At 35.6% G+C, this 12,224-nt stretch overlaps 3 protein-coding genes across 3 annotated transcripts; 1 reads left to right on the plus strand and 2 right to left on the minus strand.

Annotated features, from left to right (window-relative positions):
• Positions 1-1,601: 1,601 nt before the first annotated feature.
• LOC147546043 (uncharacterized) lies at positions 1,602-4,577 on the minus strand. The gene is made up of 4 exons (XM_086633431.1): positions 4,151-4,577; positions 2,959-3,215; positions 2,178-2,629; positions 1,602-2,054 (listed from the first exon to the last, which is right to left on the minus strand). The coding sequence occupies exons 1-4, from the start codon at positions 4,261-4,263 to the stop codon at positions 1,797-1,799; spliced, it is 1,080 nt and encodes a 359-aa protein (XP_086489557.1). The 5' UTR covers positions 4,264-4,577; the 3' UTR covers positions 1,602-1,796.
• A 24-nt stretch (positions 4,578-4,601) lies between these two features.
• On the plus strand, positions 4,602-8,084 carry LOC147546044 (protein CHROMOSOME TRANSMISSION FIDELITY 7-like). Its single transcript, XM_086633432.1, has 6 exons — positions 4,602-6,259; positions 6,347-6,614; positions 6,697-6,792; positions 6,899-6,973; positions 7,067-7,416; positions 7,717-8,084. Exons 1-6 carry the CDS (start codon positions 6,102-6,104, stop codon positions 7,844-7,846), a joined length of 1,077 nt encoding a protein of 358 aa, XP_086489558.1. The 5' UTR covers positions 4,602-6,101; the 3' UTR covers positions 7,847-8,084.
• LOC147546045 (nudix hydrolase 26, chloroplastic-like) lies at positions 7,856-10,173 on the minus strand. Its single transcript, XM_086633433.1, has 5 exons — positions 9,776-10,173; positions 9,624-9,674; positions 8,841-8,933; positions 8,440-8,534; positions 7,856-8,279 (listed from the first exon to the last, which is right to left on the minus strand). Exons 1-5 carry the CDS (start codon positions 10,043-10,045, stop codon positions 8,072-8,074), a joined length of 717 nt encoding a protein of 238 aa, XP_086489559.1. The 5' UTR covers positions 10,046-10,173; the 3' UTR covers positions 7,856-8,071.
• Between the last annotated feature and the right edge of the window lie 2,051 nt (positions 10,174-12,224).

A 12,224-nucleotide genomic window follows, 5' to 3' on the forward strand; every position in this document is an offset into this window, starting at 1 on the left:
CCGGAAACTATTTAGCTTTCCCCAAAGCGCTGGCCATATATAATTGCCCTTCTTATAAATGTGTTTTGTAAATTCAAAATTGATCTCTTCTTAAGCATGAGTTAATTAAAAAAAACATTTTTTAAACAAATTAGGAGCCAAACTAGAGGAAGAAATGATGGTGGAGCAGAGAGTTGACGAAATGGAAGAGAGAGAGGGAGGGATGAGGTGTTTTTGATGTGCTTAAATTTTTTGGAAATGAATTCGGTTTTGGTTCCAAATTTATTTCTAAGAAAATTAGAATATTTTTTGAAATTAAGTCATGTTTAACCAATTTTTTTACAAAATTACTATTGTAGGAAGGACAATTATAAAAACAAAAGTCGAAAAAAAATAAGAAAAGAATTAGTCATAAATTAGGGAGAGAGGAAGGGACGGCTGTCAAATTGGGTAAATTCGTTATACCCTCAGAATCTTATTAAAGAAGAAGAATGTAGGTTTTATGACGTTTACCCACGACTACTACTAATTCAGTCTGTCTTTTCAACAAAAAAACAAAAAAAATTATAGTCTCCTTTTTATGGGAAAGTGTCAGGATCGAGGCGTTGGCTGGTAATTTCATTAAATTAGATTGTGATGACGTCAGTTAAACACTAATGATGATTAACTATGATTTTTATCTTACGAAATCAACCTCTCATCGATTTACCTGCATCTCTTTCTCTCTCTAGATTTTGCAATCTATGGGCTGTCCAAATTTTGAAACTGAAATGACACTCCATACAAATTCCATGACTAGTGCCAAAGTAAATTTTCCCACAATAAGTTTCAATTTTCAAATAGTAAATCTTTCTATAACAAAAAAATAGTAAAAAGCAACTTTCAACAAAAAGATAAAAATACTCCTTAGTAAAGAGCAAAGGGAGGGGGCTAAAGGCTCCGGAGAAAATGTTGTAGGCCTCTAGACTACACATGGGACCTCTCACAATTTGTATAACATCCACATGTGTCATCTGATCTAGACTACGTGAGAAAGTAGTTAAATTCAATAGTAATTAGTCGTTCAATTCTTATACAATCAAGAAAAGAAAATGTTGTCAAGGAACATAAGAATGGAATACCAAATCCACTTGGAAGATCTCATAAAAAAAAATCCACTTGGAAGGGTCTAATCGCTCGACCTTTAAGCAACTACAAAGTCTAGTTTCTTTAACCACATTTAAGTTTCAAAGAACATGAATTCAAGTTTTAATTCTTAATTATCTACTTCTTCTTAATCAACTTGTTTGATTATTCAAACATCTTTATATATAACTAGTCCTTTTGTTTTTATGATTAACAGGTTGTTTGTCTTCAATTGTCCCCAGACTTCTGTTTTGGTTCCAATTGTGTTGAGATTTTATTTTTAACCTAAAGTTTACAGGTAGATTGTCATCCCTCAGACTTCTTCTTCTCCTCTCCCCTTCCTCTCTCGTCACTGTCATCAATCCCACAACAACCTAATCTAAAACCAAAGAACCCACCCTCCACGAGGGTTATGGAGCTGGCCAAATCATTATCAGCCTAACGTAGGCCCTCTCTGGGGACGAATAGCATATCTCATGTCATTAGCCATGTACATGTATCAGAGATCAGGTTCTTTATACTATGAAACAATAATAACAATATCCAATACAAAACCCAATCAACAAACAGTAGCATTTTATGTCCTAGAAGAACATATAGTAGATGATATCAGAACAGGAAATCAAAGAACATACACACAGACTTACGTATATACCCACATTGACTCAACTCTCACAGGTTTCGAGATGAGATTATGGCGCCAGACCCAGGTCCTTCCTTACCTTCGTCACAAAAAGATCCTTAGATTTGAGCTTGCCGGGAATGCATCCGATGACAGTAAAGAAGGGAAATTGAGCCACACCTTCTTTCCTTCCAAGAGAAACAATAGCCAGCTCTGAACCAGGTTTATAACTAGACAACTTGTTCTCATTTCCACCAGCCATTAACAACTTCAAGTTCTTCGCTGTTAACAATGCATGACTCTGTGCCAAGTATCCTTGTTTGAGTTCCTGTTAAAGATGAACAACATCAAATGAAACTCAACTTTCATGTTTCTTGTTTAACAAAATGACATAATTGATTCTCCCCTTCACTTAAAAGAAGAACAAGAGACAAGTTCTAGTGAGACTTACAGGAACATCAGTAACATCTCCGATGGCAAAGACGTTTTTGTGACCCTTGAGCCTTAGGTGTGCATCAACCGTCAATCTTCCTTGATCGTCCAAAGCATCTTCTAGCACAGAGTCTTTGATCCATGAAGTACTTAATCCTCTTCCTACACAAAGGAAGTGGCAATCTGCCGTGATAGTTTCTCCTTGCGAAGTCCGATATGTTTTATCTTCGTCTGAATGAGAGCTTAGATCAACTGACTGGCCCAAAATCACCTCAACCCTCTTCTTTGTTAGCCAATTTAGAGCCTTGACAGAAGCCTTTGGTCCAATAAAATCTAGCAACCTTTGCTTACTGTGAACCAGAGTCACTTTCTTATCAGGGAAGTCGACAACAATCTCTGCAGCAAGTTCAACACCAGTGGGACCTCCTCCAACAATTAGGATCGACTTTGCATTAGTTATCTTCTGGTACTCTGTCATAAACAAAGAATTTGAGTTGTCTATTAATATCTAAAAGGAAAATGAAAACCATTCTTCTAAAAGAAATATGGTATTCATGATTTCACAGTTTTATTGATTTCCATTGGTTGCACCAGGAGAGACGAGAGGGATTTTTTAGAGTCAACGCCTGGGGGCCATTAACAATAATGATCGATACAACTCATCCCCGAACTACCAAAGGCAAGATGAACCAAATAATCTAACTTCGTGCTTTGATTTCTCTCCTCTGCTTTTTCCTTAAAACTGAGAATGAGTTCACTTTATTGATAGAAAAAAACGAAGTAGTTATGTTTCTAAGTACCTGAATCATACTGTTCGTGTCTCTCGCTTTTGGTTTTGGGATATGAATCATTGCGGCCAGTAGCAATGACAAGATAGTCATAGGGAACTGACTCTCCCTCAGAGGTTAATACTTCTGTTTCTGTAACGCCAACCGCAGAAGCTACAACAATACGGCCACTAGTGAAGTACTCACTGTGCTTGATCACGATTCTCTCGACAAAAGAAGGCTCCACTTTTCCTCTCAGGGTTGCCCATGTGACCTCAAAGTATTCCTTCCTGTTTCCAGTTAAACCACAAAAACATATAAAGCTTCACGAGAAGTTGAAGCCTAGAAAAAAGAAAATTTATACCCAGCATATAAATCTCGATATAAGATGTGTAAGAATACTCCAACATGGGAAAAGGGTACTATAGTAATCAAGAATACAACAATCAGGCCCTCTCCACTCGTTACCAATTGATTTTGAGTTCGATCACTACAGACTTAACATGGTATCAGAGGTGCACCAACATGTGATACACACAACGGCAACACGTGATCCACATCACCCTAAAAAAGGCGTGCGTGTTAGGCTCAAAGAACACAAGACGGGAGAGAATAGTTCCACATGGAAAAGGTACTCTGGTAGTCAATAATATATACCTAGATCTTCGCAACTCATTTCCAATTGGTTTTGAGTTAGATGACCATAAACTTAACAACGTATATACAAGTAAAAAAGCGAAGGAGGATTCATGTGAGCTTCCAAAACTTATAAACAAGATTTCATAATAGTGATCATGGTTTTCAGATTTATAAATGGGTCTGTGGGGTATCTAATTTTAATGTGGCTTAGGTTTCAGGACTGCCCAAATTAGTATCATCCCTATAATGATGCACAATAAAATATCTGGTTTCAGAAAAATTAGTGAGTTCATATAGGTGAGGTTATAATTGAACATAACCCCCTGTTAATTCTTGTTCTCTTGTTTATAATTTGTTGAAATTGTCCTAAAAATTCCACCTTTCGTTTTAGGTTTCTCTGCAAATTAAGTACAACATTTTTGGCCAAACCCTTATCCGTCTATAATGAAATCTAAAAAAACTGAATTTCAATATGAACATCAAGACTTTTCCTTTAACTGGGTTTCAGATTACTCAACAAAGAAAAAAAAAATCATAAATTGGTAATGAAATTGTTTAGAGAGAGAGAGAGAGAGAGAGAGATTACGGGTCGATTAGGACAACATCGGCGAAAGATTGAAGGGATTTAGCGAGGAGACCGCCACCAACTCCGCCACCAACCACCACGACTCTCTTTTTGGCCACCGCTTCGTAAGCCATAGATGAAATTCCCCTAATCTTAATGAATAATTCTCACAATGAACTAACAAGAAAGATCAAACCAATACTTTTCTAGAGATAGAGAGAGAGAGTGAGAGAGAAAATACTTAGCATAAATAAACAAATAGGGGAAAAGTGATGATCGTGGTTTTGCTAGATTCCGTCAAACCCCCTCCATTATTTTTCATTTTAAACAGGTCAAAAGTCAGAACGCGCTATTAATATTGGATAATTAATAATAATTAGGACAGACAGATAACACCTAAATTGCCGATGGCTTTTGTTGACTGTAAGGGTTCTAGATGTATATAGACAGACATCTAACAGCATCTACATTTGTATGTGAAGTTTCATAACAGTTGGACCTTGGAGTTTAATTTTATCTTATCGGAAGTGATATAATTTTTTCGGTTCTGGTTAGACTGCCCAAGTTAGAGCTATACAATCTGTCTTTATTAGAGGTAAAAGAGGGAACTTCGCTTTCTTTTTTTCCAATAGAACATATATATTGCCTTTCAGCTAATGAGCTTCATAAATTTTCACTATAGTCGTGGTAAAACTCATAAAGAACATTATGTTTATTATATCTTGAAAGTCCTTGACTATCATTATTTGGTCTTATACAAGGACTATGTCACTGAGTGTATTTTCTGACTTTTCTATTTTTATTTTTTGTTGAAAGTGTTTACCAACTCTTTTCCATTATTCCTTTGTTTGCTTGTTAAATTATTGATGATTAGTTTTATCATAAGGAATATGTTATAGCATCACTAGCTCCCCTAGATCTTTTTCATTTTTAGATTAATTAATTTCAATGACCTTCTAGATATAGAAATACAAGTTGATCACCGTAAGTGTAATTCAATATACAATTATTGGTTAGGCAGCGGATTAAGACAACATGGTCGTAGAAACATTTTGTATTGTTTCACTTGAGGAAGAAGTCAAGAGATCAAAACTCTTCAAAATGTTTATTTTCATTTAGAGTTAAGGAGTGTATTCAGTTTTCAAATTTTTGACCAACTCTCAATCTATAACTGTCAATTTTTTGTTACAATCTTTATACGACTAACTATATAAAAACATAATTGATTAGAAACAGAGAGGATAAAGAATGTAAGAAATAAATAGAAAAAACAGATGAGACAATTTTGAAAACAAAGAAGTTTAACCTAAACTTCACACTTCATTAGTTAGAGCCTTGGATGTAAAGGGCCAAAAAGTCTAATTGGGACCAAATTGACGAATTGATAACATATGAGCATCAAAGTGTAATCAACTCCCAAAAGAATTTGAAATCAGCTCTGCCCTATAAATACAACATTCCCGCCATTTTCTTTTCTCCCTCCCTTCTCTCTCATTCTATATGAAAAGGATCTCTCTCTCTCTCTCTATACAGATATCCAGGAAACTCGATTCGTCTACGACCAGGTACCCTCGTCTTCATCATCAACTTACCCTTTTGTATTCCTGATTTAGGGCAATCTAATAAATAGTTACACTTAATTTGATTAGGGCATATACAATGGCTAGGTTGTCAAATTGGAACGAATTTTGAGATTCTTTTTGAAATTTTCAGTTAGGGTAGACAAGAGAATATTAGGTTCCACTACATTGAGGAAACCCTAGTTCCCAACCGCAGCAAGAAGATTAGACAAGTTGTAACGACGATGCAAGAAACAATGGACTTGTACTTTTACTGTACTCAGACAAATAGCTGCTCTTATTTTTGGTTTTAGAGAAGAAAGCTACCTCCTCGGGTGTCCTGGATCGAGTTTCGACTCAAAGAATTCTTTCTATAAGTTAGTCTTTGTATAGATAGCTCCCCAAAACCAAGAATGCAAGCCAAAATTAGTGCTTTTTTCAGGCCTAAAACTCCTAACCCACCTCAACTCTCTAATCCGTCCGGAGATAGTAACACAAATGCAGAAGTGGAAGAACCAGAGATTCAGATAACATACAAGCGTCGGACTCCAAGGGAAGATGATTCTGTCAGGTACCCAAGTTTCACCATTTTTTTCTTAACATTGAGGTCCATATGTGTTGGAAGTTGGAACTAATACGTGGAGTTTTCGACTGACAGAGATTCACCGATTCTGCAAAGAAGCAAAGTTGATGGTACTGACATTAGAGAAACACTAGTAGATGCTCCTATAAGATCATTGTCTTCAAAAGGGATAATTGTGAACAAAAAGAGAAGTTATGCCCAGACTCATTTATCATTTGGGCAGTCAGATTTCATGCTTCATAACTGTTCTACTTGTGGACTCAAGTATGCTCTTGGAGACAAAGCGGATCAGGAGGTTCATAAAAAGTTTCACAAGGACTACACGCATGGCATCCCATTCAAGGTATTATGCGCAGGTAACGTTTTATACTTTATTGTTCTCAAGTTGTCAGTCTCTTTATCCTACCAGTTGTTGTGTTTTATAGGGTTGGACCAACGAAAGGCTCATTACAATGAACTCAAATGATGGCTTTCGCATTGTTTTAGTCATAGATGGTGACCCACCGGCTCAAATGAACAAGGTCTCACTTCTTTCTCATTGTTATTTCTTCATTGGTAGAATTTCAGAAAAGGAACATTTATCTAACTCAAAATTGAAATATTTTGGTAAAACTCTAACAATGGCAGGTCAAGGAAGTTGCTAAAATGATGGAGAATGAACTTGGTTTAAGCGAGGAATGGCTTATTCATAAACTATGCAAGGTACAAACTAGGGTACTCTTTCTTAAAAGAAACCATTGCTTGCGTATGGGTAGGTTAGGAGACTCGATTTCATTTTCTTACTCTCGTTTTCAGGTGTATTTGTTTATCTCCTCCCAAAGAATTGCTGGTTGTCTAGTTGCAGAACCGATAAAAACTGCATACAGAGTTATCTTGAACTCAAGGGGCCAGAAGAGTACCGATAATACAAATGCAAAAGCAACTCAATCAAATTCTACTATACTCAGGGTTGGGAATGTTAGTTTTCACCAGGAAGTCATAAAAAATATAACTTCGGTTAATAAACTTGAGATGTCGGAGGATTCGAATGGAGAAATTTTTTATGAGAAGGAAGCTCTGCTGGCCATATGTGGTATTAGAGCCATATATGTCACACAGTCTAATCGAAGGAAAGGTGTTGCCACCAAGTTACTTGATGCTACAAGGTTAGTTTGTATTTTCTTACCATTCCATCTTTCCTTCATCAATTTCCACCAAGTTACTTGATGCTACAAGGTTAGTTTGTATTTTCTTACCATTCATCTTTCCTTCATCAATTTTCTATGAGATTTAAGACGATTTCACTAAGAAGGCCGTCTAAATTGATGGTTCACACATTATCTTTTGTTGGTTATCACCTCTTCTTTCGTGTTGGTTTTGGATAACCGAATTTATGCTCATGATATCCTAAAAGAAGTGTTCTCGATTCATTACTTGATGCTCATCTATCGTTTTGTTATTTGCAGGAAGAGTTTTTGCATCGGTAATGTGATAGAAACGTCAGGGTTAGCATTCTCTCAACCATCATCTGCTGGAAAGATATTAGCATCAACATATTGTGGCACAGAGTGTTTCTTGATCTATAAGACAGTATAAACCTCTATATCAGTCAATAGAATATCCTGAAATATTTTAGAACTTCTAAATCAACATTGAAAGTGTCATGCATCAACCATATTTGATGTTTATCAAAAATTGAGAAACATGTCTCCCCATTAACAAAATGTATACAATAGCTTTCTGAATGCAGTTCAAATCTATTAAATGAGATAGTGGTCTGTTTCATCGTGAAATGGGAGACTGACACATCTGCTTAAGATGTTATAGTTTTGGTTCAGATGATGAATCTGACTGAAGATGAGGACTGAAAACCTTCAAAATTTCTTCATAAACAGGTTTCTTGAAATCAACTGCCTGACCAATTACTTGTTGGGGAGTCATCCATTTCCATTCTCCAAACTCAGCCTTTTCAGTTCCGTCACCTAAAAGATTGATTTCTTCATCCTTGCCAGTGAACTTCAGAAGAAACCTGTTGAATTTACAAATTTAAACCTGAGCAACTAAACTCAAACACAATTTTTCTGAAACAAGAACAAAACAAATTTAAACAGTGTCGAATGAGACGATCAATTAAGGACGAGTCAAGAGATATTGACAACTGAGAAGAGAAGTAATCTATGGTGGCATACCATTTCTGTGCTTGACCTTTCCAGTTTGTTCCCCACTGTTTGTTAAGCTTTACTTTTACTGCTGGTGGGAAATCATAAGTCACCCAATATGGAACCTATATAAGAAATTCAATGTCAAAAAGCCAGTTCATAAGTAAAAGACATACACGGATAAAGCTTTTGATTCAATTGACTTTGGTTCTTTTTTTCAAGCCTCTCAAAGTGGATACTGTGTAAAATCAAAGGCGAGAAAAAAAACTTTTGCCAACTAAACCAAAAAAAAAAACCATATGTTTTTGTATCAGTGCAAGTGTATCAAAATTAAATATCGTCGCTCATGGGTCTAGTAATAGTATTCAATTCATTCATAGAAACGAAGAATACTAGAAGAAGAAAAGGTAGGTAGAGACTCGAAATCAAACCTCTGCAACAACTTGGACAGAGGTAACTCCTGTTTCTTCTCTCAGTTCTCTTATAGCTGCACTTGCGATATCTTCACCTTCATCAATACCACCCTGTCCAATTCATCAAAACCAATCTCCATAATTAAATATCTAGATTCTAATAAAAACAGATTACACAAACATAATTCTGTAAGAGTCTATTGGGCCTAACTCTCCTAAAAAAAACTAGCTCCAAGGAGAGGATTGCCCAAGATTTACAAACTCTAATGCCGAAGCCATGTGAGATAATGCTAATATATCCCCCGAAAGCTAGGACTAGCGTCCATTGACATACTCACTCCTCCAAGGCTGAGCAGCGGTCAGTACCCGACCATTTAGGGTTAGGCCGAAGCCAAATCAATTACTGGCGGTTTGGATAAATCACCGGCCAAAGCCATCAAACCGTTAACCGACTTAATTTGGTTCGGTTCGGCCAAGGTCAACCTAGTAGGTTTGGGGGACCATTGCTCACCCCTACCTCGGCCTCCATGCAGGGCTAAGGTTACTTATCCAATCCATCCCCAAAACATTACCTCTGATACTAGTCTTTTAGGCTTAACTCTCCTCGAAAACCAAACGTCTTGAGAGGATTGACCTAGATGTATCTACTTAACAAAATTCTAATCCTCAGGCGATGTGGAATAATTCGAATAAAATCCACAGATGGTATAGTTTAAAACCGAGAGAAAATTTTATATGAGTGAAGAACCAGGTGTATAATTAACAAACATTCAATTTGACTGAAACAGATGCCCTAATTACCTGTGGCATTTGCCAGGCGGAAGGGATATCTAGCCTCGAAGCAGAGAAAATCTAGAGGAAAACAACCATAATAATCAGAAATCATGTGGAAGAATCGTAGGGAAAATAATAATATGAAAAAAAAAAAAAAAACCCTAGAAATGATGTTGGACCTTGTTAGAAGAATTGACAAGACAAATTCCAACATTTCTTCTGTAACCTTCCGGGGGAGCTTCCATGGATGAATGCGAAGATGAAGATGAAGTGAAGCTCCGACGGGAGACGATGATCTTCAATGGCTGAGTTTGGAGGAGAGAGATATCCGAAAATATCTTTGAATGTGAAGGGCAAAATAGGGAAAAACCACCAAGCTTGGGTAAAGCAAGGAATGGCCGAAGATGAAACTTGGAATTTACAATTCCGAGTCTGTGCAAAGCAACCATTTTATTGATAGGAATAGGATGAGAGAGATCGTTTCCCCTTCCTACTTTGCTTCCTCCCTATTATCAGAAATGACTAAAATGACCTCACTCAAACAAAAATTTTCTGGTGCTTTTGGAATTGGAGGTGTATATATATATAGTCATTTCGTGTGTTCTTCTTGGGGAGGTGGTGGGGGGGGGGGGGGGGGGGGGGGGGGTGTCAATAGATATTGATTGTCTTAACTAAACTGGGGGTGTCTATAAAATTCTTAACTGTACATTATTGTAACAATACTGGTGGGCTGGTCGATATAAGCTTGAAGAATCTACAATTATGGCCACTCCCTACATCCTCTTAAATTTTCTTACACTTCTTGATTGAATTTAAGATATCAACTATGTTAATGATGACCTGTGATTTAGTTTCATTTTGTAATACTTCATTTAGAAACAAAAGATGCTAAAGATTCTTTCGTTTATTTAGAAAAGAAACTGCTAGATTTTTTAAAATTGACTACCATCTAAGATAATCATTACAATGACATTGATACATCAAAGATGTGATAAATACGATATCCGTCTAATTCAAACTCTAACAAGAATGGACGTATAGTCTAACTAAATTATGACCTAAATCCAACAAAATTATTTATACCTTAATAACTCAAGTTCGATTCTTAACAAAAAAAAAAAAAAAAAAAAAAAACTCAAGTTTGATAAATCATGGAACTCAAGTTCCATTTTTAAAAAGAAAAGGGGCATCATCAACTATGGTCAATTGAACCCAAAACTTTACAATATTAATCCAAAGTCACCAAGATGCTTTTGGTGGTAGTGGCAGCCGGCAGGTGGCCTATTATGACTTGAATGTTTGTCTTATTAGGTAGTTCAACTAGAGCTCAATTAGTTATACCCACCATCGTTTTTTTTTTTTTTTTTTTTTTTTTTTGTTGAAAATATACCCACCATCGTTTCATTTGGACAAACTTATAACTAGCTTTTTTTTGTCTTGTTAATGACACTATTTGCTAATAGTAAGACTTCATATCCATTTTTTTTTAGCGGAAAATGCAATTTTACCATCTACTAAGACCACCACCACCACTTACAAGCGACACTCTTCTAAAACTTGTAAAAGGCAGGTACACATTGAACAGAAAAAAGAAAATCTTTTCTTTTCTCTATGTCTCAATTCTTTTTCTACTTTTATCAATTTTACGAAGAGTATCCAATAATCAAACTGTCGGTAAGGTACTACAATGCCTCAATCATCAAAGTAAAATCATTTTATATGTCAAAGAACTTATCCAAAGTTTACCATATTTCTTTTTCTTTGTTTCTTTTTTAAGATATTATTTAGCTTTTTTTTTCTTGCCCCTGCACAATGGGACCTGTACGAGCGTTAACAATAGTCAAATATTATAAATGAGGGACACCACAACCACATACCTTTTTTTTAAAAAAAAAAAAATGAGTGAGGGAGAAAAGATATCATGCTCTTACTATACTATTTATTTTAATGACCAAAAAAAATAATGTGGCCATTATACTCCCATTGATAGTAAAAAGGTTGATCACATGGTGAACAAGTGTCTTTCTCTGTCCGAATATGATTTTACTTGATAAAAATCTGTGTTCCTTACAAAGAAAAAACAGGGGATCCAAAATACATGTGAAGTCCTATAATTTTTTTTTGTTGAATTATAAGTCCTATAATTATTGGGTGTTGGAATTAGAAAAGGATTATCGTTGCTAATTAGATAATTTATTAGGACAAAACAAAACGTATCTTTCAACAAATATGTAAACCAGCTGGACTATTCTTTATTTTATTTTTTTCTAATTAGAAACCATAAACTTCAATTGCCTTTTTCCAAAACCAACCAATCTTTTCTCTAATTAAATTCATATATTTGAGTGGACAACATGTATATCTATATACATTTTCATTCCACCTTTTCTCTCTAGGGGTGAAAGAACTCAAAATCTAGAGTTTGGCAATGTGTTAAGAGAGATTTTACTTAAAATGTTAGTTTTAGGCAAATATTACCAAAGAGTCGGTTGTATTGGTCAATGCTCAGTCATTTGTAGGTTTTTCGGTAATGAAAAATGCTATAATTTTTTTTTCTTTGGGTTTTCTCTTTTCCATCTACCATTCCTTCTTTTTGTTTGCCTTTCCAAATCATTTCTAAACTATCTA

This window comes from Eschscholzia californica, unplaced genomic scaffold, assembly GCF_041429995.1.
Source record: "Eschscholzia californica isolate CP2 unplaced genomic scaffold, dmEscCali1.0.p SCAF_4, whole genome shotgun sequence".
Taxonomy (NCBI): domain Eukaryota; kingdom Viridiplantae; phylum Streptophyta; class Magnoliopsida; order Ranunculales; family Papaveraceae; genus Eschscholzia; species Eschscholzia californica.